This window comes from Cebidichthys violaceus, unplaced genomic scaffold (assembly GCF_023349555.1).
Source record: "Cebidichthys violaceus isolate CVI_PGR_0920_01 unplaced genomic scaffold, fCebVio1.0.p SCAF_3, whole genome shotgun sequence".
Taxonomy (NCBI): domain Eukaryota; kingdom Metazoa; phylum Chordata; class Actinopteri; order Perciformes; family Stichaeidae; genus Cebidichthys; species Cebidichthys violaceus.
The window spans coordinates 18,628,840-18,654,763 of NW_027176483.1; the positions used below are offsets into that span (position 1 = coordinate 18,628,840).

The following is a 25,924-nucleotide window of genomic DNA, read 5'->3' on the forward strand; positions in this document are numbered from 1 at the left end:
TAAATTTTCAACACTCTTACAAAGACTGAAAAAAACAGAACTTGTAATATACAGGATGCTACATTGCACTCCAAGATGTTTTTTCACAGCGACTTTTTTGCCAAAGTTTTCTCTTGGATACAAATAAAAAAAATTGTAATAAGGATAAAATACTTAAAAATATTCTTTTGTACATCCGTAATAAATTCTTTATACAGTAGAGGAAGAAAAAGTCACTTCCACAAGCAGGAACTCCCTCTCACACAAAGACTAAAGTGCCGGAGCCAAGAATGGATACAACTGGCTTAATATTAGAGTCTAGGTATAATTGTGTCAGAACACATTTGTTTGTTTGGGTAACTTTGGAAAACTTTGACCAGCGTCTTTTCTCATGCAAAGAAGCGGCCATGCCCATAGAGCTGCTGGCTGATAGGCCCATTGGCAGGGCAAAGAAATGTAAGGATACAAGCTTTTTCATTGCTGCATTTTGTAGGTGTGTGAATGGAAAGAAATGAAGGAGGAAGCAAAGAAAGCCACGTGTAAGAAGCAGCCTGGCAGAGCCGTGGGATCAAACCCATGCAGAGTGGAATAATGAGGAGAACATCAGCTTTTGTGGCCTGAGGAGGGAAACAAGCAGAGATGACAGAGTCATTCGGTGGGCACGCACAGCATCTTCATAGTTAAACACGGAGGAATGAAGATGAGGGAAACTACAGTACAGTGAATAATCTGCAACTCTTGGATACAAATACACTCAGGTCTTTTCATCATTAGGATCAGTGAGTGCAGTGATCATCTCTCCCTGAGCAGATATAATAGGACACTGAGACACAGATGGAGTTTATTTCAATTTAATTCCAAAAACAGGTCTGTCCTAATATGATACATGATATGCCATGTGTACAGTTACTGGTTGCTGTATTCATTGCTCCTCTCCATACTGATAGGAAAGTGATACAAACTAATTCTTAAGTGTGAATGACCCCCACACATGTTTGATTTCATCTAGGTACCTTATTTTGAAAGGACCAGTCACATAAGCCAAAAATAGAGAGAGTCTAAAAAGAGTTTAGCTTTAGGTGCAATTGTCAAGAATGTACAGTACTTTTTTTAAATGTTCTTGTTATGAGTTTTGCTATTAGCTTAACGTGTCAAAATGCACCTGCATGATGTCTGCTTGTTGTTACCACGGCAATGACATCATTGTGCTAAGGAGCAGTATGTGCACTTTTAGAAAAGTGTGATATATGGTAATCCTGTTTTAATGGATAATCTATATTTTTCTTATCATCAACAAATCCTATGTTCAAACATTTCAGTCAATCCCACAGACACTGTCCTGCTGCTGGAAATACTCATTAGTGCACCAAATATGTATTAATCCACAGATGAAAAAAAGTCCCACACATTTGGGGAACAAACACAATCAAATTACAGTGCCCTGCTGTTTTGGGTAATTATTATTTCTTTTTTTAAGAAAATATATTCATTTTTCAAAGATTTCTTCAATAATTTAAAACGAGTTAGTAGGAAACCATTCCACAAGAACTTCACTTTAGTGATTTATTGACATTGACTAAACTATATAATATCACCAGCATTAACCTTTAATTAATGACACCTAGTGCTCCAGTGTTACTCTGAATTCTTACACAGACTCAATATGCAACAAGGTTTTAAAGATGTAAGCTAAGGCAATCCACCGTACCAGAAACAACCAGGTATTAAATGGGTATTTAAGAGGAAATGCCACAAGAATTCTGTATTTGTATTTGTGAATAAATATTTTTGCAATTTGAATAACAAATACCGATGAACATAATAAGCTTTTAGTGACATGTGACACATTTTTCCAGACCTTAAACTTTGCTGTGAACGCATTGAGGGGGTCTCGAGGGTCAATCAAGAGGACCCTTGTGTTTTGCATCCTGTTTAGCACCAAGATTAGTGAACGTACATCTTCCTGGTGTTGAAAAACTGACCGCTTCACTAACAAATTAAGTCACAGGATCATTACCTTCCATTTCAGAAAAGTCAGTCCACAGCACAGATGGATCACTGCTCCTCACAGCCAGAAGCTGGAAAAGTCTCCGCTTCCTGGTTCTGGAACATATACTGTGAAGAAAAAAAAAGCAAACACATTTTATACCGTTAACCCTCAATCCCTAATGTCATAACAAATGATAGAACATTATCTATATATTGGATATCTACAATCCAACATGTTCATTTAGCAGAATTGAACGGTGATGTTAAAAGTCCTGCCCCTTCATCCAGACGCTTGGCTGTCAACACATGTACCAGCAATATTAAGTGCAACACCTGACCCTGGTACAGCGCTTGTTGCTCCACTTTGTTGCTAATATAGTAGGTGAGCCCCGGTTTTGGTCATCTGGCAATGTAACCATTGATGATTCCAACCCAAATTGATTTTCTAAAAGCACATCAACACAAATCTATTTTTTTCCTTTCTTTTTACCGACCACATCCTCTTGCAATTAAAGTGTTTCTGTTAAGCTGCATGAAGCGAGAGATAGTCTGTTGACCCAGGACAGTGGCCAGAGAGAGAGTAGAAGACAGTGATGGATATGAATAAACCCCTTCAGGCATAGAGGAGGAAGATGTAACAGGACTGGAACAAATTCGCATTGTAATGCCTCTCATATTACGTTTTCCCTCATGAGCTAATTAAAAAAAATGTTCAAGTACTGCAGAGGGTCCTTAACATGGTAACAGAATATCTTTGGGTAAATGGCACAGAATGTATGACAGATTAACGGAACAAGGGACAAACAAGGCGCACACAGACTGTGACTGGAAGTGGAAAAACCTGCAATTACTGGGAGTAGTATTGACTGTCAGCTGCAAAAACAAAACCAAACAGGGCAGAAATGAGCTCTTCTTTAGATGAGATATTAGTTCCGATACCAAAATGAGCTCAGACAATGATGTGAAGATGACAATGTGGAGTTAATAAAGAGTTATGGTCTGAAACTATTGCTTGGCGACCAGTGGCTGAGTGATTTCCTGAAGATATTTTGTGGAGCTAATTGTCCAGTCAGGTGCCAATGCAGAAGAGAAGGCGATACAACATGACGTGATTAACAGTCAAACCTGAAGCGGTCAAAGACAAAAGGAAAGAGGACATCATCATAAGGAGACTGGTGAAGAAGAATTCAAGAGAATCCAGCGATTGTGTTTTGCATCAGAGTGTTATATGCTGCAACAGCATAATCAGTGATTTCAACTTCATTTAAAGAAGTAGCTGCTGTTTGACATTAAGGGCCACTGAAGAGGACACATTTCGGATTGCTCATCAGGCAAACAAGTCTTCAATGATTTGAAAGCAGTTTGTAATTCATTTATCATTTCATGGCACCAATTTCCCCCCTAACTTCTCTCTACTTCAGCTGTTAAATGCAATCTTTAAAGTGCAGATGCAAAGCAGTTTTAGAGAGGCGCTACATACTATATTAGGCTGTTTTGTACTCTGCCTGTGGCTGGTGGGAAACCGTTTACAAGGTGAGCCGCATGAAAGACTATTTAAGCCCCACAATGTGTCAAGACAGATTGAACAGCCTCGCCATCCTTGCTGTTTGATGCAAGGTGGCCAGAAATTTGGACATCAATGACGTTATTGATTACTTTGCTAGCATAGAGGATTAGCAGGCAAACTTTGGAGAGGGTAGTCGGGGGGCAGCATTTTTAGCAATGCCCCTGTTTGTATTGCACCGGATCCTGAATCCAAGAGTCACATTGGACAATTTGAGCTTCACCATCAGCTTCAGACTCTTTTGTGAATCACTATTGTAGTTTGACAGGAAACCTCCACCTGGCGGCACATTTCCATTTTTCACTGGCGTTAGTGTTGTTTATATAGTATTGTATTTATGCAATCAGTGGATCAGACAGGCCTCTTTGTTGATGGCCTAAGGCTGTGTCCATACCGACGTTAACGCTGCATCAAAAAAACCCGCAGCACCCTCATTCATTTCAATAAGACCAGCGTGTCGGCACAGCAGAGCGCTTTGACAAAACATTGCAGGGTTGGTCCGGCACAGCGCAAATACATGCAACCACACATTCCTGGTATGCATGTTTACTTCACGATTGTTGGAACTAAAGATAATGTAATGTGACAGGTGTTGCTCGTAGTGACAAACATTGGAAGAATTATTACTTAAATTTGCGGTTCCCTTCAGCTCTAGAGAGTGTTTTAGTGTCTTTCAGCTGACTGTTTTGGTTGTATGCCAGGACACAAACAGAACTCCAAATGAACGATAATGTTGCTCTGTGTCGGTCGCACAGCTTGTTGCCGTGCCAACAAGTGTATAGAAAAGAAGGAAATATCATCATTTTAAAATAAATTGTCAATAAGTAAGGGTTCATTATTCTTAGATTTTGGGATGACAGCCATGTAGTTCATTAGAGAAGCTGCCATCACATGATTAAAAGGAGAAGGTGGTCACTCCTGAGTAGGAAAGGATCTATAGGCTCGGTCCATACAGCTCTCACACTATATGACTTACTGATTTGAGGTTGGACTCCATCTCTGTGAAGTTCCACTCAGGCAGAGGAAGGCTTAAACTGAAGGGCTACAGAGTGAGAGAGAAAGAGGAGTGAGAATAACATTTATCCAAGCAGGTCAGTATGTGAGGAACAAAGGCCACTGTGTGCAGTATAAGCAGAGACATATAGTACCGCTCCAGACACAACTGAGTCTATGTGCAGTTAAATAAGTTGTAAGTGTGTTTCTGAATAGTACGGATCTACTGACATCCAGAACAGCGCTGGTCCCAGCTTCCACAGTGCTCTGCTGATGGCTCCTGAGCAGCAGCTGCTGCAGCTCCTCCAGGCTCATATCCACATTCTCCACTGCATCTGAAACCTCCACTCTGCGCGCGCACACACACACACACACACACACACACACACAGGGTCACTTCCTCACTACTTGCATCACTTTTGTGTCCGTGCAAACACCTGTGTGTACCTTGCATTCTGTATGTGTGTCTATGCGATCTTGTGTGAGCGCTCACCTGTCCAGGGCAGGTCTCTTACTTCTCCTCTCCACCATAGAGGCCACAGAGCCCCTCCCCTCCAGAACAGACTGGACCATTGCGACGGGGAGGACAGGAGGTTCAGAGGAGCACACCTCACAGGAGGAGGCCAACGCTACGGCCTCTCCTCCCCCTGCACTGCCTCCTTTCCCTCCTCCTCTCACTCCTGGACTCACAGGCTCCTCTTTGATAAGCATCATGCACTTCTCCCTGTTCGTGGAGTCAAATACTGTGACAACACATTTTGAGACTGCTGTTTCGTAATACACATTTCTTACAGTGAGTTTTATGATCCAATATCCATGATCTCTTGCACAATATCCTACAAAATGGTTGTTCGATGCTGTAAAAGAGCTGATGCAGGTTACTTTTATAATGGGAAATAGTGATGCTATATCGATCACTCACCTGGTCTCATCAGGCTGCATCTGGAGGGCCATACTGGCCTGAGACATGTCAGTTACATCGGATATAATCGGTCCTCCTGTCAGCCCACTAGTAGAGCAAGAGGCAGTGTCACTGGATGGCTGCGGAAGAAAAAGGGGAGATGACTGTGATGACAAACTTGCTTTTGCTAACAAATTGGCTCTTTGGGCCCACTGTGTTGCTCATTTAGAATTTATACACTGTTGATAATGTGACATTACAGATTCACAGGGCTATACTGCCCTACAAAACATTTACATACATAGCTGGTTGTTGAGTAAAACCAGAATATCAATAAACATTTGTTTTACCGTATGACAATAATATTGCACATAAATGTATTGCCAGAACACCAGAACTGGCAGTAACTACAAAATGTGAGTTATAAACCAAGGCAAACCGCAGTAACTGCATCCTGGTTTTGTAGAGCGGCCCCGGAAGCAATAACTTTACTGTGGCTCGGTAATATCTGGGCTATTAAACCCACTGTCACACTTACTGCGCTCCCACAGAGAACTACAGCCGCAGCAAAAAAGGTCATGATGAAGCCAGCTGGTAAGATAGCCACAGCTACTGTAAAGTTTGCTTCAATCCAAGGCTTTAGATATGTACACAGCTCATGTATAGCCCTCCAAAACTGTCAACGCACATTGCTTCCCTCTAGTGGTGATGTAATATAATAGCTAGACTGGTGGCAGCAGGTTCAAGAAGAATAAAGTCTGGATAATATCCTCGCTGCAATGTGGTGGATATGCCATGCTTGAGGAACAGATTAAGATAAATGTCTTGACCTGCTGAAGGATATCTTCCATATTAGGAATGGTGTGTGGTAAATCAACCGATAGATACATTTATAATCCCGACACGGCCAAGCACTTAGAAAGGCCATCCATTAACTTCAAAGTAGATGTTTACTGCATGAGCCTGCCAGTAGCATTTGTGCTGAATGAGGAAGTTCAGCAGCACAGTGGCTTACTTTTATAGTTCCCAGCAAAATATGTCATTGAAAAAGGCGGCAGAGCACTAATAACTCTACGGGAGATTAATTTTTGGCAGAGATAGATACACATGTTTAGCAATTCTAAAGAAAAGACCAAAATTAAGATAATTTTACTAATTTAAGGGATTAAAGCACATGATGAACATAAGGTGTATGGCGTTCATATTTTCTCACCGACTGGATGTAGAAGGGCTCATGCATGGGCTCCATTGGGTGACTATGGCTGAACTTGGAGGCAGGCGGGCTGGGAGAGCCATCGTCCAACATCAGGGGCCTGGAGGGAACAACAGTTTTCAATCAGTTAGGCATCTTGACTCATAACAGCAATACGCAGTCAGGGAGAGCAGGGCATCCTCGTCAGAGTACTAACCAATGAATGGATAGAAACTGTTGCAATGGAGGCTTTTATTAATTTTCACGTTTTACATTATCTGACAGGGATGCGTTAACAAACCCGGTATTAAACGGACTCCAGTGCTAACTGACTGGAGTATTGATAAGCCGCAACGATGCTGGGGTTTTCATGAGTACTTTTCAATGTTTTAATGTAATTTATTATCACATCTGCTCTCTCTGTCGGGCTAAGCTCCTCCAACTACACACACACACACACACACACACACACACACACACACACACACACACACACACACACACAGACACAAACACACACGAAGCTGTGGTGAAGTGAACCAGATGAAATGAAGGATACTCAAGTTGATGGGAACTACACTTATTACTGTATGTGCAAAAAAATATTTGTTAGTAAAAAGCCAATACGTTACATACATTAGCCAATACATCTGTGAACATGTAAACAAAAGTGAAGCCTCATTCAATGGCCACCGCCTGGAGTGAAAGCTGTCAATTAAATATAAACTACTCAGTGTGAACCAGAACCACACCAGAACTAAAATGCAACGAATGAATCATATTTTCTGTTGGTCCTGACCAAATGAACCCAACTACAGCTTTGAAAGCACCCTAAGTCTTTGCTTCTTGGAGCACTTAGTTAGATAACTTTGATAGTTCATGTGGAGACGTGACAGTAAATGAGGGGGGAGAGTGAAGGGATGAGTAAGACATGAGAGTGGGTAGATGTCAAACACAGATGGTGGACATTCAGAGTGATTATGAAAGCCAGAGGGCCTCACATGATGACTATCATTAAAACATGGGGCAAAATTGTAACTTTTGTTAGTGAGCACACTGACTCTGAAATATATGTTTCTAAAGCACTTTTGTGTTCCAGCGTGCCTTTCCTTTCTCATGGCGGCCTTGTTCACACTCAGCAGCAAAGCTGAACCAGCGTTTTACACACACAGGCTGTAGCAGGGTCATGCACTCTGCTGTGCCTTCACTGTGTGTGAATATGTGCGTGTGTGTGTGTGTGTGCGTCTGACTGATTCAGCACTTGTCTCCATTCACAGCGCTTGGTGAGTTAGATTGTTCAGTTTGTCAGCTGAGCCAGCCCTTCCCTCTGCTGCACTGTGGCCCTGTTTGTCTCACTTTTGTTGATTTCTCCACTGTGTGTGTGTGTGTGTGTGTGTGTGTGTGTGTGTGTGTGTGTGTGTGTGTGTGTGTGTGTGTGTGTGATTGTGCGTGTTTGTGCGTGTGCTCACACGTGCATGTACTCACAGCTTTCTCTTTAGGCCCACAGTGCTGGGTGTGTTGGACTGCATCTGGCTGAACAGAAACTGAATCAGCTGGCAATGAGAGAAAAAGCACAGCATGAATCAGCATCCACACACACACACGCACACGCACGCACGCACGCGCACACACACACACACACACACACACACACACACACACACACACACACACACACTGACACAGTAATTCCTGCTTGAAACATAAAAGCAGGAAAAGGGAGTTAAGTTGCGTTACCTGCACCATTCTTGTTAATACATATCTTTTTTATTTAGTATTTTTTTCAGTATGTTTTTAAACATTTTGATTAAAAACATTTTTTGCGGCGTAATATTGGCTTACTTCATGAAAGTACTCCTGCCTAAAAAAAAGCTGTGGGTATGCAGGGTTTTCCATCTATGATAGGGTATGCTATTTCATAGGTTTATCTGATTTATGTGTTTTTTATGTTAAATGAAAGTATCTATATTCAATATTTCACACAATTGCAGATCTCTGGCTGGTTGCATCAGTTTTAATAGTAGTAGAAGTCGTAGTAGTAGTAGAGTACTAGTAGTAGTAGTTCAGAGGTGTACTGAAATGTACCTGTGGATTAGTACTTTAATGGCAGAGAGTAGGAGTAGATATACACATACACAAGAGATAAGATACACCGTACACCACACCAATAAGTGTAAGAGTTGTTGTTGATGTAAGTGTATCTCACTTTGAAACAGATGACTTCATGGCACACACACACACACACACACACACACACACACACACACACACACACACACACAGACTGACCTTGTTCATGACTTTCTGTTGCTGTGTGTGATTCTGTCTCAGTGAGACCACCTCTCTCCACAGCACCTCATTCTGCCTGCAAACAAGAGGAGGAGGATGTCAGAGGGAGGTGGTTGAGAGCTCCTGCACATGCTACGAGTGCACAGAACAGTATCCGCAAGCGGAAAAGGATTCTCTCGAGGGAGCATTTCCGCTCCGCATTCCGCAAACCCGAGGCTGTGACGAGCACATGCTTGACCCTCCAAACTCTACCCAACACTTGCTCGCTCGTCAAGTTAACTTTTGAGGCTTTTGAGGCGGGATGGAATACAAGCATTTTTAATTCATATAATTAAAATTAATAGGTATAGAATGCATGTATGCTGTGTGTGATATATGTTCATGCAGGTGTGTGAATCCGCATTGCTGTTTTCTGAGAATGAAAAAGCAAAACATGGTCATACGTACTTCAAACTAGCCTACCAACTGCAGGTCCAAATCAAAAAGAAATGACATGCTACATGCAATCCTCCACAGTGCTATGCATGTCTGGCATGTGCGAGAGGTGCCCGCACCAGCGCTCACAGAATGCACAGGCAGGAATACAAATCAGGCATTAGTTGTCATGGTCAGTCTGCACCAGCCATGCTTTATTTTATCTGTCAGACAACCACCATACAGAGCGTCGGCCTATATCGTAGCTATTTTAGTTGTCTTGCCACTCCAAGGAGATCTTCTTGAGAGATGTAAAGAAGATCCTAACAGTTATTGGAGTTTTGTCCACTGTGTGATGGTACCACGACAGGTTCAAATGACTCAGCTGCTAATTGCACCACCTGGCTAATGCCCTAGTCGGCTACTCAAGAGTACTGTTGAGAGCATATGATGCCTGGAGAACAGTCCCTGGCTGGGATATTGGGAGGGACAGGTCTCCGTTTTTAGGATTGTCTTGACATACTCTCTAGGATGTGCATGTGCAGTCCAACCCTCTCGATGTAATGCAAAGTGACTGGAGTGAAGCAGCTCAATACATTCTATCCTTTTTTTTTAGAAATGGAGAATTAGTTCCGTGGATAAATTATACTAAAGAGAAAAGTCTGTGGTGGAATATTTTGAGAGAGCGTTGTCCGCGCCATGGCCGTTTATGTGCATATGAACACATCTGGTCATCCTTTCTAAGACTGTCGTTATTGGTGTGCATGTGTGTGCGTTGGTCAGGTGAGCAGGTGAACATTCTCTCCTCACATTAGCAAACAATACTGAGCACAAAGCAGCTCCACCTCACAATAGACACACGGCAGCTATTTTCAGCAACAATAGCCTCCAGAGAAAAAGTCAGTACATCCACTGGGTGATTTGTTCCAACTTAGCAAGAGGAATAACAGACAGGTCAACTGCTCTTTTCCCATTATCCCCCTGAAATATGTTTTTTCAAAAACAGGTAGTGAATGTAAACTATAAAGCATCACTAATAGTCAACGGTCAAATTAAATTAGTTTTTGAGATTTGTTGGTACAATATTTAATGCCGACTGCACACTGGTTTATGTCGACACCCCGTCACCAACCAGTAATCCTGAATACTACGTGGCCCTTGGTTCCCTGTGAGTCATTGAATGGGAAGCAATTTAATTAAATTTAAATAAAATATGAACCTAAATTAAAACTAGACTTAAGGTCTCCCTACAAGACAGGGCCTCAAGTGGAGTAATGCTGGACTTGTGTTAGTCAATTCGGTACAACGTGCTCATTTTTCAAATACCTAAACAAATAGTTATCTGAGCAATAAACAAAGACGCAACACAAATTGAACGATTTTGGCCCTGGGGCAGTTGCCTACTTTGCCTGGAGTGGAAAGGGATTGTAGGGTCATGGCACACACAACAATGTTTATACTCACTGTTTCATGTCCTGCATCTGACACTCCATGTTGTCCTGTTGTGTTCTGAGAAGCTGGACTTCATAGAGCAGTTTACTGAGGTCCTCCTGACGGACTTTGGTCTCCTCACTCTTCACTATGGACACCTGAACACACAGCACAGCCTGATTTGTTAACTTACTCAGATGCAGCTCATGCAAACCACACATTCCCTGTGATGTCTGTGAGCAGAGGAACTCAGTGGAGTTTGTAGCCACACTAGCAGCGCGGCTCTAGTCGCTCTATCCACTAGTCAAGAACTATTGGGTGGGTTGCCAACATTTTGTTCAGACCGTCATGGTCCCCAGAGGAGGAACCCTGATGACTTTGGTTATCCCCTGATTTCTCCTCTAGCGCCACCATGATGTTAACATTTGTGCTTTTGAGTAAAATGCTAATGGATGCTGTTGGAAGGACTGTCAGGAAATTTGGTACATTCATGTTCCCCTTAGGACAAATTGTAATAACCTTGGTGATTCCTTCACTTTTCATCTAGCACCATCATTGAACTTTTGGAAAAAAAAGAAAAATAATGTTTCCCTTCAATGTCAGGTGTAATTTGTGTTCATTGCTAGTAAACTAATGTTAGCAAGCAAAACTAATATGGTGAACAGTAAACATTAGCTAAACTGCTAAATATCTGCATGTTAGCATTGTCACTGTGAGCATGTTAGCATGCTGGCATAGCATTTAGCTCAAGGTACTGCAGAGCTTTTGACAAATTCAGGTCGTAGGCGTCAGCTTAGGTAAGCCACCATTACTGTGGTGGCGCCTCACTTGTAAATCAGCGCATTATGTGATGCATGAACAGTATTTCACTTTTTACAGGCCTTTGCCAAGAAATCTATTCGTTTTATGTTGAACATAGTCATCCAAAGCCATTATTATAAAGTAATTCTTCTGATTACAATGCAGTACATCATGCAGTTTGATGATTCAAATCATAAGCTAGCAAAGTATTTCTCGCTGGGTGTTATTTCTCCACACTGCTCTTTGCCATATCTCCACATACTGTGGCGGTAGTGATTAGAAACCAATAACTTCCATCCAGATCACCTTCATCTGATCGACCGTGAATAAAACATCAATGTAAATGTGCACAGCTGCAACATTCCAAACTAACTTTTAGTCTATAAATATAAAGCCTGTTACATTATTTTGACACTTTCTGGTGAGTTTGTCTTTGGGACATTGTGCTTGTGTGCATTTGTGTGTGTGTGTGTGTGTGTGTGTGTGTGTGTGTGTGTGTCCATACCTTCCTCTTGATGTGTTCCAGCATGTGTTCATGTCCCTGGAGGAAGTACAGATGTTGGAACTCTGTGTCGTCTCTCTCAGGCTTCACCAGGCCGCTTTGCTCGATGTTCACCACCTTACGGAAACCATCTAGACGCACACATATTGGAGGACACACACACACACACACACACACACACACACACACACACACACACACACACACACACACACACACACACACACACACACACACACACACACACACACACACACACACACACACACACACACACACAAAGTATCAGTGCATACAATAATTGAGAGCAGAGAAGACAAGGAGAGAAGTGTAGGCTACTCACACATGTTGAGCTGTCGAACAAAGCTCGCCATATTATTGTGTTTAAAGTACTTTGGCAGGACTTCCTTGGCAAAGCGTCCCTGGTCAAACACGTGGAAACTGGTCCCAGACTGAAATAGAGAAAAGTCAGGAAAGCTCAAACTATAGTCAAGACAGACAAGACAGAGACACAATTGGATTTAGAACACTTTTTTGCTCTTTATTATTCTGCATGGATTCATTTTTATTTTATTTTTTTTTTCCTTCACGCTATTTGGATTCTAAAGAGCACTTTTGCAGCCATTTCATTTGTTCATCAAATCTAAATGTACAGTGACAAACAAATCTCACTGATGCTTCGCTGAAGAAAATGACAACATTTTTAATTCCCTCAAAACTGCTGCCATGTAACTTGAGTTTGTCATTGAGACCGTACATGGATTAATGCTACCGTAGTACTGAAAGGAGCTTTCTAAGGTGGTAATACATTTTCCCCAGAGCGCACAATCTATTCATCAGCAGCCAAATTCAGCTCAGTCAGCCAATCAAACAGACTCTCTCGCTCTCACTGTGTGTGATGAATCATGCTCTCTCTCTCCCAACGCTGCAATCTTTCTAAGCAACTGCAGCAATGTTTTACTCTGAAAAGCAGTGTTGTGTAAAGTGTTGTAAATATTTTACATTTTCACAACAGGTGTGAAATTCACGAGGTTTAGACATTTCTAATAAGATGTTGCTGTTATCATGCATGTAGTAATGCTCTCTTGACTACTAATAGACTGACAATGTAACAGCTGATGGTGCACACTCTTACAGATGTCATGGGACTGAAGAGCATCTGTCTGAGTGTTTATCTCCCTACGAGGAGGAACTGAGAAAGTGCCTCTTCTTGTTTATCAGTGAAGCACACACATCAATCCTGCACAGCTCATTCCCTTTAGGACAAACAGAGAAAACGCCCCCTGAAACCCACATATGGTCTCTGTTTTCATCTGGACAATGCTGTCAAATTTAACTGACGAAATTATATATTTTTAAAAGAATGATGAAGCACTTATATTTGCTCACCGAACTAAACACGTTGCTTCTCATCTGTGGGTAAAGCGTGCTAATCACAGCAGAATGTAAACGTGTGGTAATCACAATGCACCTTTAACGCCAAAGAAACCACAGGATACAACACAAACTAATTAAACAGATTCCTCACTTAAATGAAGGTAGACAAATACGTTTTTATAGGGTTTTTATGTATGCATGCATTATGATGGCTTATTAGTGTAGAATAAATGCCACTAACAGATGGTTTATCAACCAATAATATAATCATTTGGTACTTTGAATCTGTGCTATATTTTAATTAATCATTTTTATTTAATGAAAATAATACATATTAATATATAGCAAAACCTGCTCTGTATGCTAATTGGTGTTAAAATATGTTGCTACGTTATTGGATAGTTGGTTACAGTAAACAACATCAGAAAGTTATCTTTTCTGCACAAATGTTGAAAACAAAATGTAGTGGAGGCTCCACTGCTGAGAGTTCAACTGTATGAACATTTACTAAAGAAACATAACTTTGTCACGGTCAGGCCTGGCTTTTGTTTGTGTTCGGCGTTGTGCACCTGGAACACTTGGAGGTCGGAAGTTAGAAATTTCATCTGGGAAAATTCTTACATATAATTGTCTGGAAAGATCACAACTTACCAGCGGGACTGCCCTTTAAAGCAGCGGCCAGCTAATCATCAGCTTTTTCAACTGCCTTTTGTGACATTGATTTACATTATATTTTATTACCGTATTCATATAGGAATATTATATTATACAAATTAGACCTTCTGATTTTTTTCTGGGGCCATTCCTGCGAGCGGACACGCTCAACAAGCAAGCTGTTAAAAGCTAAACAGGTGTGAAAGTAGCAGTTTTGTTAGCCAGGCTAAAAAAAAAAGGTATCGCAGCTAAATCGTACCAGTAAATGCAGTTATCAAGCTAAACAAGAGCGACGCATAAACAAGCAAAGAAACTGTCCTGTTGCCAGAACAATATGTATTTTCATTTTATATATTTTTGTTGTTGTTTGTTGTTTGCTCGTTATTACCAGAACCTATGTAATCTGCTATTGAACCTATAATTAACGTGTATAATTTTCATCAACGTTAAATGACATTTAGGTGACGAGTCACAATTTGTGACAATACAGCAACAGTTATTATACCTTATCAGAGAACAGCAGGCAGATGATGAACACTCGCACTAGAGTGTGTTCACCAAAGAAGACCAGGACGGTTTAGAGGACATGTTTTGTGAATTGAAATTACATTCCCCACAGAGTAACTACGGTGTGATGTACAGCATGTCCTGAGGACGGACTCACAGCGCTCCAGCAGATGAGGTTGTTGGTATCTGGATCCTCCACCAGAGTCCACAGCTTGGTGAGGAAGGCTGGAACGTTGCTGGCGTAGCTGCCATCTACACCCACGGCACCTGGAGACTCCTGCATACTGACAGCTGTCCACTACCGAGACGGCTCACAACAGGAAACCAAATGTGTGTGCGAGTAGAAAGTGTGTGTGTGTGTGTGTGTGTGTGTATTTGTTTGTTTGTGTGTGTGTGCGCAGACTCCCAGACTAGTCCATGTTTGAGAAACTCCACTTCTGATGATCCGTTACTGATAATCCCAAGTTTGTCTCAGTCTCTTTGATTCCATTTCATTCGGTCAAACTGTCGCTGTACTTGTCCTTGTTGACACAATCTTACCTTGTCTCTGATTTTCAATTTCTCTTTTTCAGTTTAATATGTTGTCATTTAATCCTATTGCTCTTACAGTTTCTTTTTCTCTTCTGCTCTCCTCTCTCTGTCCTCCCTGCCACACCAGTCATCAAACAGAATGTCATCACAGAAGGTCCATGTCAGCACACACATACACAAACCATTCAAGCCCCCCCCCCCCCACCCCTACCCCCCCCTCCCTGTTACCCCGAGGCCTCCAGCTGACAACCAAGAGACCGCCCAGTAAAACAATACAGCATCCACACAAAAGCTCCAATAATACACCACTGTCCAACCATCAGAAGTCTACTGGTTAAACTGAATAGTTCAGGGTTCAGTGCACCTGTATGCCAGGTAGAAAGGGTCCATTTTCATTTCTGTCAACTCACAGACATCTTAGATGTCTTGACGTTGTTATGAAGTGGACATACTGTACTGTTTGTGCAGTACAGCAAACATACCAGCCCACTTCAGATGTTATAGTGTCTCTCAATGTAGGTTAATTTGGGGTTAGATGGAGGATGAGGTGGTGGAAGAAGTATTCAGATCCTTTATTTAAGTACAAGCATCAATACCTCAGTGGAAAAATAGTCAATTACACGGTAAGGTTCCTACATTCAAAATCTTACACCAGTAAAAGTACAGAAGTATTATGCAGTACCATGTAAGCAGCGTTCTAATTTCATCATCAGCATCGTATCATAGAAGGTCATCACAGGTTATGTAATATGTTATATCCTAATCTGCAAAGTAACTGCAGCGGTCAGTTGTAATATTATATATTCATGCAGTGGAGTTAAAAGTACAATATTTCCCTGAGAAATGCAGTTGAGCAGAAGAATATATATAGTCCTCAAACCTCAACGTGCCTCACAATAGCACCGTGCCGGAGATGTAAATATAAATGTACTCCTCTAATTCAAGTCTGGAACAGTTAAAAACCAGATACACCCGAGGGTCCCCCATTTGGACGCAGAGTACATCAAAACTTAGAGAGTTTTGTGTTAAAAGTAACTGGCAGAGAACCCACGAAGAACGAATATAGTGATGTTATAGTTCTGCAGAAACCTCAGCGTCCTGGGAACAACATGAACTAGGTCACTTCTACATGAGACAAACACATCTCCCATCAGCCAAGCAAACAAATAACAAAATATCATAAATCATACTCGATATGACTGGGACAGACCGGAGAAAAAGGCTGCTACACTCCGTTAGCAACGTGCTACCTACGAACATGCAGCATGAAAAAGCACGAGCGCCTGACGGAGATTACGGACATAGTTTCCATTTCTCTCCCCGGTAAACCATCGCAGAGATATTCAGCTTCGAACACAAAAAGTCACACAGCTTTCATCGAATATTGTACTTACTTTTGGTCGAATCTCAGCGAAAAAATGGAATATCTCCGTACTTCCAACGCATGTTTGTCCAGCTGCTGGTGCTCCGTGTGAATCCGTTCGATTCGTGTCTCTCCGACACTCCTCGGATTCTTGGGAGGGTTGGAAGCTCAGCAAATCAGATTTCAGAGCTGGACCTTTTTGAGCTTTATTGGCTAATAGTGCTGTCAATCATCTAGCTTTCAATTCCAGGCAATTCTATTGGCTCCTACGGTTCGAAGGATGTCTCAATGGTGAAAATCGAAGAAGGGGGGGCTGAGATACAGCCCTGAACAGAGAGTCGAAGCAGGATTTGACCTTAAACTAAATAACTAAAAAGGGCATAGAAAGAGCTTAAAACACTCAAAAAAGGTCCAATCTTCGGTCTATTGATTCAATGAACATCATGAGTGATACATAGAAGTGATATAGAGTGTTTTTGAATTTTAAAAATACTTTTTTATTCAAATATTGGAGTATTTGATCAGTTTTCTAATTTGAAATGCTCTATATTTCATAAATGTTTCACTGTATCTATGTATAGCTGTGTATATAGAGCCTATATCAGTTGTTCTAAGAGCCCAGCATATTAAAAGTCTTGGATACCCATACTTTCCAAAAAACAATACCCTAAAAGTGCTGTTTTTCAAGATCGAGCTTTTGAGTTTTCCAAGTTCTGCTGTGTTCCATCCTTATCTTATGTGAACCAGTAATATGTATTCTGATAGTTCCATGATTTTTCTCATCTCAAAAATATATAAAAAAAGTTTTTTTTTTTTTTTATACAATTAATTAGGTATTTCTTATCTTTATTCGAGCTGAGGCCTGCAAATAGGCCTCGTTTTTAAAAGGACATGTATAGTTCCCTCAGATTGAATCCTGGTGATTTTGGTGACATGACCTTTCCTCTAGTGCCACCCTCAGGTCAAAATATTACACATCAAAAATCTAAAAGGCAGATTCCCAGTCTTTCTTAAGAAAGGGGACGAAGTTGATTTTATGCTGCACAACTTATTTATTTAATATAAATGTACATCAATCTGTGATTTAAATTTTACTTTATGATAATCACAACATCTGGCTGAAAGTCTGTCTGATCATTTATAAGTGCTAAATAGAAAAATAATACAGAGTTCATAGTTTAATCTGATAATTTATATTACTGCATAATTAACATTCTGTAAACTACACGATGACTACAACTAGCAGCTTTATTGCATTGAATAAAGGTCACGGTAGTAGTTTAAATAATACTTTTTGGCCACTTGGGGGCAGTGGAAACAAGTGTGCATCTAGTTTTAAATACAACTTGTATGCTCCTCACAAAAATGAGGGTTTAAAGACAGAGATAAAGATCCATAGAGGCAAGGGAACTGAAGAGTTGGTGAAACCCTCTGTGGGTTTGTCACTATAAGTGAGCCCTTTCACATACAGTCATTTATACATTGTTCATATGAACATTTTGATTTGTGCAGCTTTAAACAAAACCGGTTTTATGCCTACGAGTGGAATTTTGTTCAATGTTTACTTTAGAATCATAATTCTTATCGCCTAAGTTTCTAAAATGATACACAACTTCCTAAATTAATTTAATAAATGAATGCTATATTATGTCATGTGAGGAAACCATGTATCTATCAGCTGTTCGCTTCATATCAACTGGAGATGTAGCTAGGACTTGACATCTTCTGACGTTGGTACTGTTTATACAGAAAACACCCATTTTATATTGTGATATTTATTGGATATGACATGCAGTATAGTCAACAGCAAGTAGAAGCAAGTAGAACACTTTCAGGCAAACTCCCTTCAGCCAGCTGCCACCTTACTCAGGTTTTTGTAGTGAAAAATAGAGGTATCGTACCGACAAAGTCGCAGTGTGGCGTCGCTCGTTGCTCGCCAACAGTTAGAACACGATGTCATGAACATAATGAACAACACCAGTTTTGCAGTGTTATTTTGTGTACAATACCTTTATTAGCACATGGTGGACCCGAGCCCCCTATGTAGGGTTGATGAATCAGGAATCGATTTTGAATTGAATCTCGACACCAAGTCAAGATCAATATCTAAAGTGTTAATGCAACCTCTATCATGGGACAGTTTTTCTGACTTGGACATTCATACAATAAGGTTTGGGAGTGTGGGTTGTCCCAAAAACAAGCGTGTAGTCTGGCTCTCCTGCATCCTCAGGCCACACGAACTTGAACCTCCTCAGCAGAGTCACCACCATGAGGAAGAGCTCCATTCGAGCCAGACCCTCGCCGAGACACATACGAGAACCTGCAGGTTAAAACACCCACTTATTTTCAATCAGTCACTGTATATGAATGTAATAATCGTTTCACTCACCTGCAGAGAAAGGCATGAAGGCCTCTGGTTTCACAAACTCCCCCTGCTCATTGAGGAAGTTGTCAGGGTTGAATTCACGGGGGGATTTCCACTGCCCCTCCTCATGCAGCACTGAGGAAAGGTTGGGGATGATCATGGTTCCCTGGAGAACAAATAACAAATTTGAAAACACATAACTATGACTCACTACTGTAGACTCATTTCCCTGTGCTTTCACATAGAGTGACCTGTGTGTCACAGTCATGTATCAGTAAAATGGAAAACAAGAGCCTCCAATCAATGTCAGTCAATCAAGGTATTACTGTCTTATCGAAAATAACATTTTAACAAGAAGTACTTTTTTACAGCTTTTTACAGCTCAATACTCACAACTTTCCAATAAGTGAACTACACAGAAAGGTATGAAACAACCTCTGATACAAAACCATAAGAATTACAGAATAGTTTGAAATATATGTCATAGTTTTAAGTGATATGGTGTTAAGCCTTCCCCTCTTCACATGAGCTAACCCTGTTTCCATCATTATTTTTGTTAAGGTCACAAGCAATGTGATAGATGGTATTGCATCCTGTTTTACATCTTCACTGCAATGCATTTGTCAAACTATTTTACTGGAAAGTGCCATAGTATTATGGTTAGTCTAAGTAAGGCACTTAGTATGCCTGTGCTACATTTAATGTTAAAATAAGCACTGTGACAGAGAAGAAGTATGGTGCAGAGGCTCTCAGACACGTACCAAACCATATTTATTTTAATATTTATAATAACACAAATCAAATGTTAAACTCTTGATTTTGCTCTTTATTTTTGGCATTCATGCTTTATCCGACAGTAAGAGAGACAGACAAGAAAGGCAGGGGAGAGTGAGGGGATGGCGTGCAGCAAAGGGCTCTGGGTCGGCCCTGAACCCAAAACACTGAAGTGAGGACTCAGCCTTAATGGTACACGCTCACAGTATCATGCACACACTTCATTGAAGCTGTATATGATGATTGAGTGATGTATTCAACCAGGATGTTATGTTTTTAATGGCTACAAAACTACATTATAGATGTTCTTCAAGGCTCAAGGTTTAACATCAACAGGAAACGTTAGCATCACGATTCTCAACTATTTCCTCTTACTTGTAAGTGCTCAGAGGGCTATCCCTACGATATGAAGCCTTTTCTATATTTTTATGACGCACATTATATTTTCCCACTTACCCTGGGTATGGAGTATCCCATTAACTCTGTGTCTTTAGTGGTGCAGTGGAATACACTGAGAGGAACAGTGTCAGCCATTCTCCCGACCTCATGAATGACGGCCTGCATGACAGAGACCGCTGTCATCAAACTGAACCGTTGTAACATCTCAGATATACTGAAATAATCCACAATGTACCTGAACATAGGGCATCTGGTGTCTGTCTTCAAAACTGGCTTCATCCTTCCCACCCAGAACATTATCTATTTCCTGCTGACAGCGCTCTGAGGCATACAGAGAGATAGACAGCATGGACAAAGAGGGAGACAGTTAACAGAAAGAAAGAACAATGCAAGATTTTTCTCAGTTTATGAGCTTCATGGCAGTCTGAACTGTGTCAAAAGTACATTACATGTTCTGTGGTCCGTTTGACAAAATAGAGTATGTTTAGAATAATGTACGCCCCTGGATTAAGATTCAGTTTACCATGTCGTTGTCTCAGGCTGGACCTCTGAAAAAGAGGATTAGTCAACCCTTAAACATGACTAACTTTAGTGGCACTGTAAGGCTGTATTGAGCTGTGAGCTTCATGCTAACGTCAGCATGCTAACATGCTCACAACGCTGATGGTTAGCAATTTTACTGTTGTTCCCCATCTTAGCTAACATTTGCTCATCAGCACTGAGAACAAAGTACAGCTGAAGTTGATGGGGATGTCATTAGTTTTGCAGGTATTTGAACATTTAATGATGGTGGTAGATGACCAATCAGGGGATCATTCGAGTATATACATTTTATCCTCTGGGGACCATGAACTTCTGTACCACATTTCATGGCAATTCATTCGATAGTTGTTGAGATTTTTCACCCGCAAGCACAAATGTCTACCTCATGGTGGCACTAGAGGACAAGTCAGGGTGTCTTTAAAGTCATGATGATACATCGTCAGGGAACCACGAATGTCTGAACAAAATCTCATCTCAATCCATTCAATAGTTGTTGAGAGATATTTGTAAAGAAAGTGGAGACCCACAGATGGTAGACAGACATACCCTGTATCTGTGGATAATTCATTAGGTAGAGGAAGGCAACGAGCAGGGTGTTAGCAGTTGTGTCAGTCCCAGCAAAGTGAAGATCCAAAATATATGCACAAAGCTGGTCTTCAGAAAATGAGGAGCCATCATCGCCTCTCTATGCAGGCAGACAAGAGAGAGCAAGTGTGAGTAATCAGTGTTCACTCTGTCACCACCACAACCGCCGGTTAAATGTCTTAGTGGTCAACAACATGCCAGTTTGCAGCTGCTTTGAATTATTTCTATTAACAAGAATGACAAACACACCTTATCCATTTCATCCAGGTAGCTGTCGATGAAATGGCGCGGTTTACCAGGAACTCTGGTCTTTTTGTTCTCAGCCAACATCGCCAAACGTCTTTCATGTGCAGCCTAATAAGAAAAAAAAATAGATTTGGTGAAATAAACAGGTTCATCAAGTTACAGAAATATATATATATATATATATATATATATATATATATATATATATATATATATATATATATATATATATATATATATATTATTGTAACTGAATGATTTATGGTTTCTTACGGGCACAGATATTTTTTTAAGACTATTTAACAAAGTAATTGAATGCTTTTTTGTCCAGCTCAAAGCAGCCACCAAGACCTGCTTGTATTTAATCTTTTCTTTTCTACTTTCATTCATCCTTCTCTTTTACTTCATTGAGCAGGGTGATTTTTTCTGCAATGCAAAGGGATTTTTTCATGCTTGGTAGGTAATTTTGTTATCCCTCGGCCTTTACTACAGAACGTATCAACTCTATCAATTGAACCCATAGGCAGTTATCCCTGTAATAAAACAAAATGTAATGGTTGTTTGCCAGATTGTGAAATGGACGCTTCAAGACATACCTTGAACAACTTAAAGGCCTTCTGGAAGGGCAGTGGCAGGTTTCGCACCATGGGAACAGAGTCATAAATCTGTATAGGAGAGAAAAAATGAAAACTGACAAAGTTTTAAGAAGCCCTTAAGTTTTCTAAGAATTACAATGCCAAGTTATCCTAAGACGATTAGTGGACGATTTTATCCTCTAACTCAGCGATTTTCAACTGGTGGGGGGAAAAAAATAAAAAATCTTGTGCTTTTATTTTGAAGGGGATTTTTTTATGCGGCGGAGTTATTCATACTCCTTCACAGTATTTGGCGTTAATAATGCCTTGTAATGCTAATAGACACACGCCATTTCACAGAATAGAAGAACACCCACACAGTTTGTTTTCATGCTAATTGAACGAAACGCAAGTACGACACCGACTACATGAGGTATGGATTTTCTTACATTGAGGACAAAAGAGGACAAAAACCTCAGTGCGTTTTGTGCAGCGAGGTTCTGGCACAAGAAAACATGAAGCCGTCAAAACTGAAGTGGCATTTGTTGGATCAATAAACTGAAAACTATACCTCTGTCCAATGACACTATAAGTAGGCGAATTGAAGACATGTCGGATGACATCAAACAAACAGACCACAGCTCGAATTAAGGCAAGCGGTCATTTTGCATTACAAATGGACGAATCTACAGACATAACAAACAAAGCAGTTTTACTCGTTTACGTGAAACATGTGGGACGGGGACTGACAGGAACAAGAGAGCTCCCTACTACTACGACTGCAGAGGACATTTTCAGCTCAGGTTCAAACTGCACCATCTTTTCATTAAATACATTTGAGAAGTTGAACATGTGGGTCGTGACTTGTCATTAAGGGGTGATGGTGGATCCCGCAGCGAGACCAGTTGAGAACCACTGCTCTAACTCACACTGTGTTTACTGAGCAGCAAGTAACTCTAGTAGTGATGCTATGCTATTGAGTGGCTTTATTGTCTAAAGTGTGACTCACCATACCCCAGCGCCCGTTGATTATTTTAGAAGTCTCTTTGAAAAGTCCAACAAAAAACTTCATGAACTCATCCTCATAGTCAAACTGCTTAGCAAACAGAACTTGACAGACGATGTTGGAAGCTGCATTGTGGAACATCATTTGGGGATTCATGGTCTTACCTGGAAAAACAACATGTTTTCAGCAATTCAAAAGATTTCTAGATCCTGAGGTCATGGTCAATATCAATGTTATGCCATACAACACACAATCCCTGTGCTCTGTTTGTGTACAAAACGGACATACCGGCACTCTGCTCCAACAGCTTTATGATGCGATGTATCTCTCCCAGAATGCTCAGCTCCATCGACTGCTTCCCCAGGCCAAAGTTCCGCAGGGTCATTAGACCAAAGCGTCGTTGCTCTTTCCAGCCAGAGTTATAATCTGCTAGAATCACTCCGGGAGCATGAGCTACAAGCAAAAAAGGAAAAGTGCATTCACTTTCAGTTACATATTTGAAATGAGTGATGTTTCAGTGAAAGGTTAGAATGTCTATATCGTTTTTTACAGCCGCTTGAGCTGCCTGAAGTGTCACATTATACTAATGGTTTACAAGTTCAAGTATTTGACTCGTATAGTTATTAGTTACTTTTCTGAGTAAGATTTTATACACTAAAAAATATGATGAACACACTACATTCAGTTGCTTTTTGCTTGTGACCAAACCATTTAGCAGTTCCTAAGAGTGATTTCCTCTTCAAGCTTCTTAGATGGTATAATTGAAATGACCTGCACAACTGACTTACAATAAAACATATCCAATATTTCAGATACAAGCTAATTGAATAGGAATTTGTGTAGCTGTCATCCATTAGTATTAACAATCTGACAATGTCATACATAACACATCGTAACTAGTACTTCAACCTTTGACACTTGAAGTACATTCCGCTGATAATACTTGCTGATACTTCTTCCACTGCTACCACCAGGTGGTGCCATAATATGATTTTTAAACTCAACACATTTGAAAGTCATAAGTTGGTAGTTATTTATCTGTGAAAAGGACTGTCTTTCCGTATTCTCTGTCTCAATAGATTAGTTTATGGTATACAGTAGAATTGAAAAATCCCTCTGCAGACAAAAGCTTAAACTTGCTCTGTACCTTTCACTTGCACAGCATGATTAATCATGATGTCTTGTGGTCTGCCAGCGAAGTCAGCAGCTTTGCTGACCAGGGCTTCTTTCAAAGCCTGCAGCCCATTGATGACGACCACAGGCCTGGGACCGAAGAAAAGGCTGTAGACGTTACCATAGCGCTTGGCCAGCTGGGGACACAGTGACCAAGTAGAATTACTGGGACTGGTGACTGACCTTTATTTAGTGCAATCATCAGCCATTGTAATTAATTATTATGAACAATATTGGTAGGCGTGGGAGTGGCAGTGGAATGAGACCTTATTCTAAGCACATATAAGATATGTCCACTTTGATATATCTTTCTTAACCAACACTAACACTAATACTGTTAAATAATTGAGAATATGATGCCAGAATAAGTCATTCTAAATTAATATTTTGGGTCATTCTGGGTGAAGAGCTCAGCTCACCAATAAAGCCTGACAGCCAGAACAATGTCAACATAGCATTTTCTGCCTCTAGTGTGAAACAAAGGCTATTAAAAAAATTATTATATTCAACAAAATCCATAATTTTCCCAATCCCTCCCTAAAAACTAGAGGAATACAATCATACAGACAGCATAAATAAAGATGCAACAAATTAAATTCTATCTTAAGGTTATGCAATCTTACATAATCCATCAGGATGTGTATTCAGTACATACATATAGTAAGCAAGTATGTTCTCTTGGTAACATTATTTAACTTTACCCTCTCCAGATCTGCAATAGGGCTCTCCAGATTGAGCTGCAGCACATTTCCAAAGATGGGGATGGGTCGAGGACCCGGAGGGAAATTTTTGGCCCTGTGGGTCCGAAAGAAGAGCAGGAAGAGCAAAACAGCCGACAAGAGTAGAACCACAGATGCCAACATGATGAAGCTGTGATTCCGATTGCTTTACCCTCCTTTTTATTCCGGCTCTGCAACTGCGTTGGCTTTGCAAAGACAAACAACCTTTGCACATCACATGCCATTTGGCCTGCAATGTTATTGAACTGGTTTAACCTCAATCAAGTAGATAAGAGTCACATCAAGGTTATGAAACCGCAGATAAAGAAAATCAAACTGGTTATGCCTTAATTCTCCGTCCTATATGATGTGATTCAACTGAAGGTACTGTTCACATTTCACTCTCAAGCTGAAGCATTTTCAGGTAAATGTACTGCTCTTACAAATAGGACATCGACAACAAGCGTTGTTTCTCCCTTAAACTGCTTCAGTTTCAGTAGATCTTTTAGACACCATTTCACATTTCAAATTATAAAACATGTAAAACATGGATTATTTCAACATTAAACCTGAAGAGATTTCTCCGGTTCAGTGCTGCTTTTGAGACACGACTACAAAGACACAACACAACCACATAGAGACAAAATTCGACCACAAAGACACACAAGACATCCACAAAGAGAAACAAAAAACAATAACAAACAGACAGAAAACAACAATTTAGGTTGTTCTAGCATCTGTTGAACTACAGTAAGAATTACCCTTAAGAGGCCAAATTAAGGATCTGAGCTTCATTCAGAGAGATGGATGCCTTCTCCTCAATCTTATTCTAAAAAACTAAATATATTTTATATGTATTTTATATACATCTAAGTATATACATAAGGTGGTTTTAATGTTCAAAATCACTTTGAATATAAAATATATTACCCAATTCTGTCCACTTGAAGGAGCCATTAACTACCCATTGTTTCTCATTGTTTGTTTTTTCCTCAGATTTAACCACTGGTCTGAGGAATCTAAATATATTGTGTTTTGCTAAGACAAACCAT

The 25,924-nt window shown here is 40.5% G+C and overlaps 2 protein-coding genes across 2 annotated transcripts; both read right to left on the reverse strand.

Moving 5' to 3' along the window:
- Positions 1 to 487: 487 nt before the first annotated feature.
- hsf4 (heat shock transcription factor 4) lies at positions 488 to 15,254 on the reverse strand. The gene is made up of 13 exons (XM_068723328.1): positions 14,751 to 15,254; positions 12,399 to 12,507; positions 12,059 to 12,186; positions 10,786 to 10,910; positions 8,908 to 8,983; positions 8,104 to 8,171; positions 6,640 to 6,739; positions 5,448 to 5,566; positions 5,019 to 5,249; positions 4,757 to 4,874; positions 4,509 to 4,574; positions 1,997 to 2,094; positions 488 to 596 (listed from the first exon to the last, which is right to left on the reverse strand). Exons 1-12 carry the CDS (start codon positions 14,874 to 14,876, stop codon positions 2,035 to 2,037), a joined length of 1,326 nt encoding a protein of 441 aa, XP_068579429.1. The 5' UTR covers positions 14,877 to 15,254; the 3' UTR covers positions 488 to 596; positions 1,997 to 2,034.
- Positions 15,255 to 18,246: 2,992 nt separating this feature from the next.
- Positions 18,247 to 25,073, reverse strand: LOC137881640 (cytochrome P450 2D15-like). The gene is made up of 11 exons (XM_068723669.1): positions 24,855 to 25,073; positions 24,128 to 24,290; positions 23,269 to 23,433; positions 22,984 to 23,144; positions 21,996 to 22,064; positions 21,403 to 21,507; positions 21,115 to 21,253; positions 20,261 to 20,346; positions 20,083 to 20,184; positions 18,877 to 19,018; positions 18,247 to 18,807 (listed from the first exon to the last, which is right to left on the reverse strand). The coding sequence occupies exons 1-11, from the start codon at positions 25,014 to 25,016 to the stop codon at positions 18,617 to 18,619; spliced, it is 1,485 nt and encodes a 494-aa protein (XP_068579770.1). The 5' UTR covers positions 25,017 to 25,073; the 3' UTR covers positions 18,247 to 18,616.
- Positions 25,074 to 25,924: the final 851 nt, after the last annotated feature.

Coding starts and splice junctions, on each gene's coding strand:
- hsf4 (XM_068723328.1), bottom strand. CDS start 14,876: ATGCAGGAGTCTCCAGGTGCCGTGGGTGTAGATGGCAGCTACGCCAGC. Junction 12,187..12,398: donor TGTTCGACAGCTCAACATGT/GTGAGTAGCCTA, acceptor GTGTGCGTCTAG/ATGGTTTCCGTAAGGTGGTG. Junction 5,250..5,447: donor ATGCAGCCTGATGAGACCAG/GTGAGTGATCGA, acceptor CTCCACGAACAG/GGAGAAGTGCATGATGCTTA.
- LOC137881640 (XM_068723669.1), bottom strand. CDS start 25,016: ATGTTGGCATCTGTGGTTCTACTCTTGTCGGCTGTTTTGCTCTTCCTG. Junction 23,434..24,127: donor TCATGCTGTGCAAGTGAAAG/GTACAGAGCAAG, acceptor TTTTGCTTGTAG/CTCATGCTCCCGGAGTGATT. Junction 23,145..23,268: donor GCTGTTGGAGCAGAGTGCCG/GTATGTCCGTTT, acceptor TTGTTTTTCCAG/GTAAGACCATGAATCCCCAA.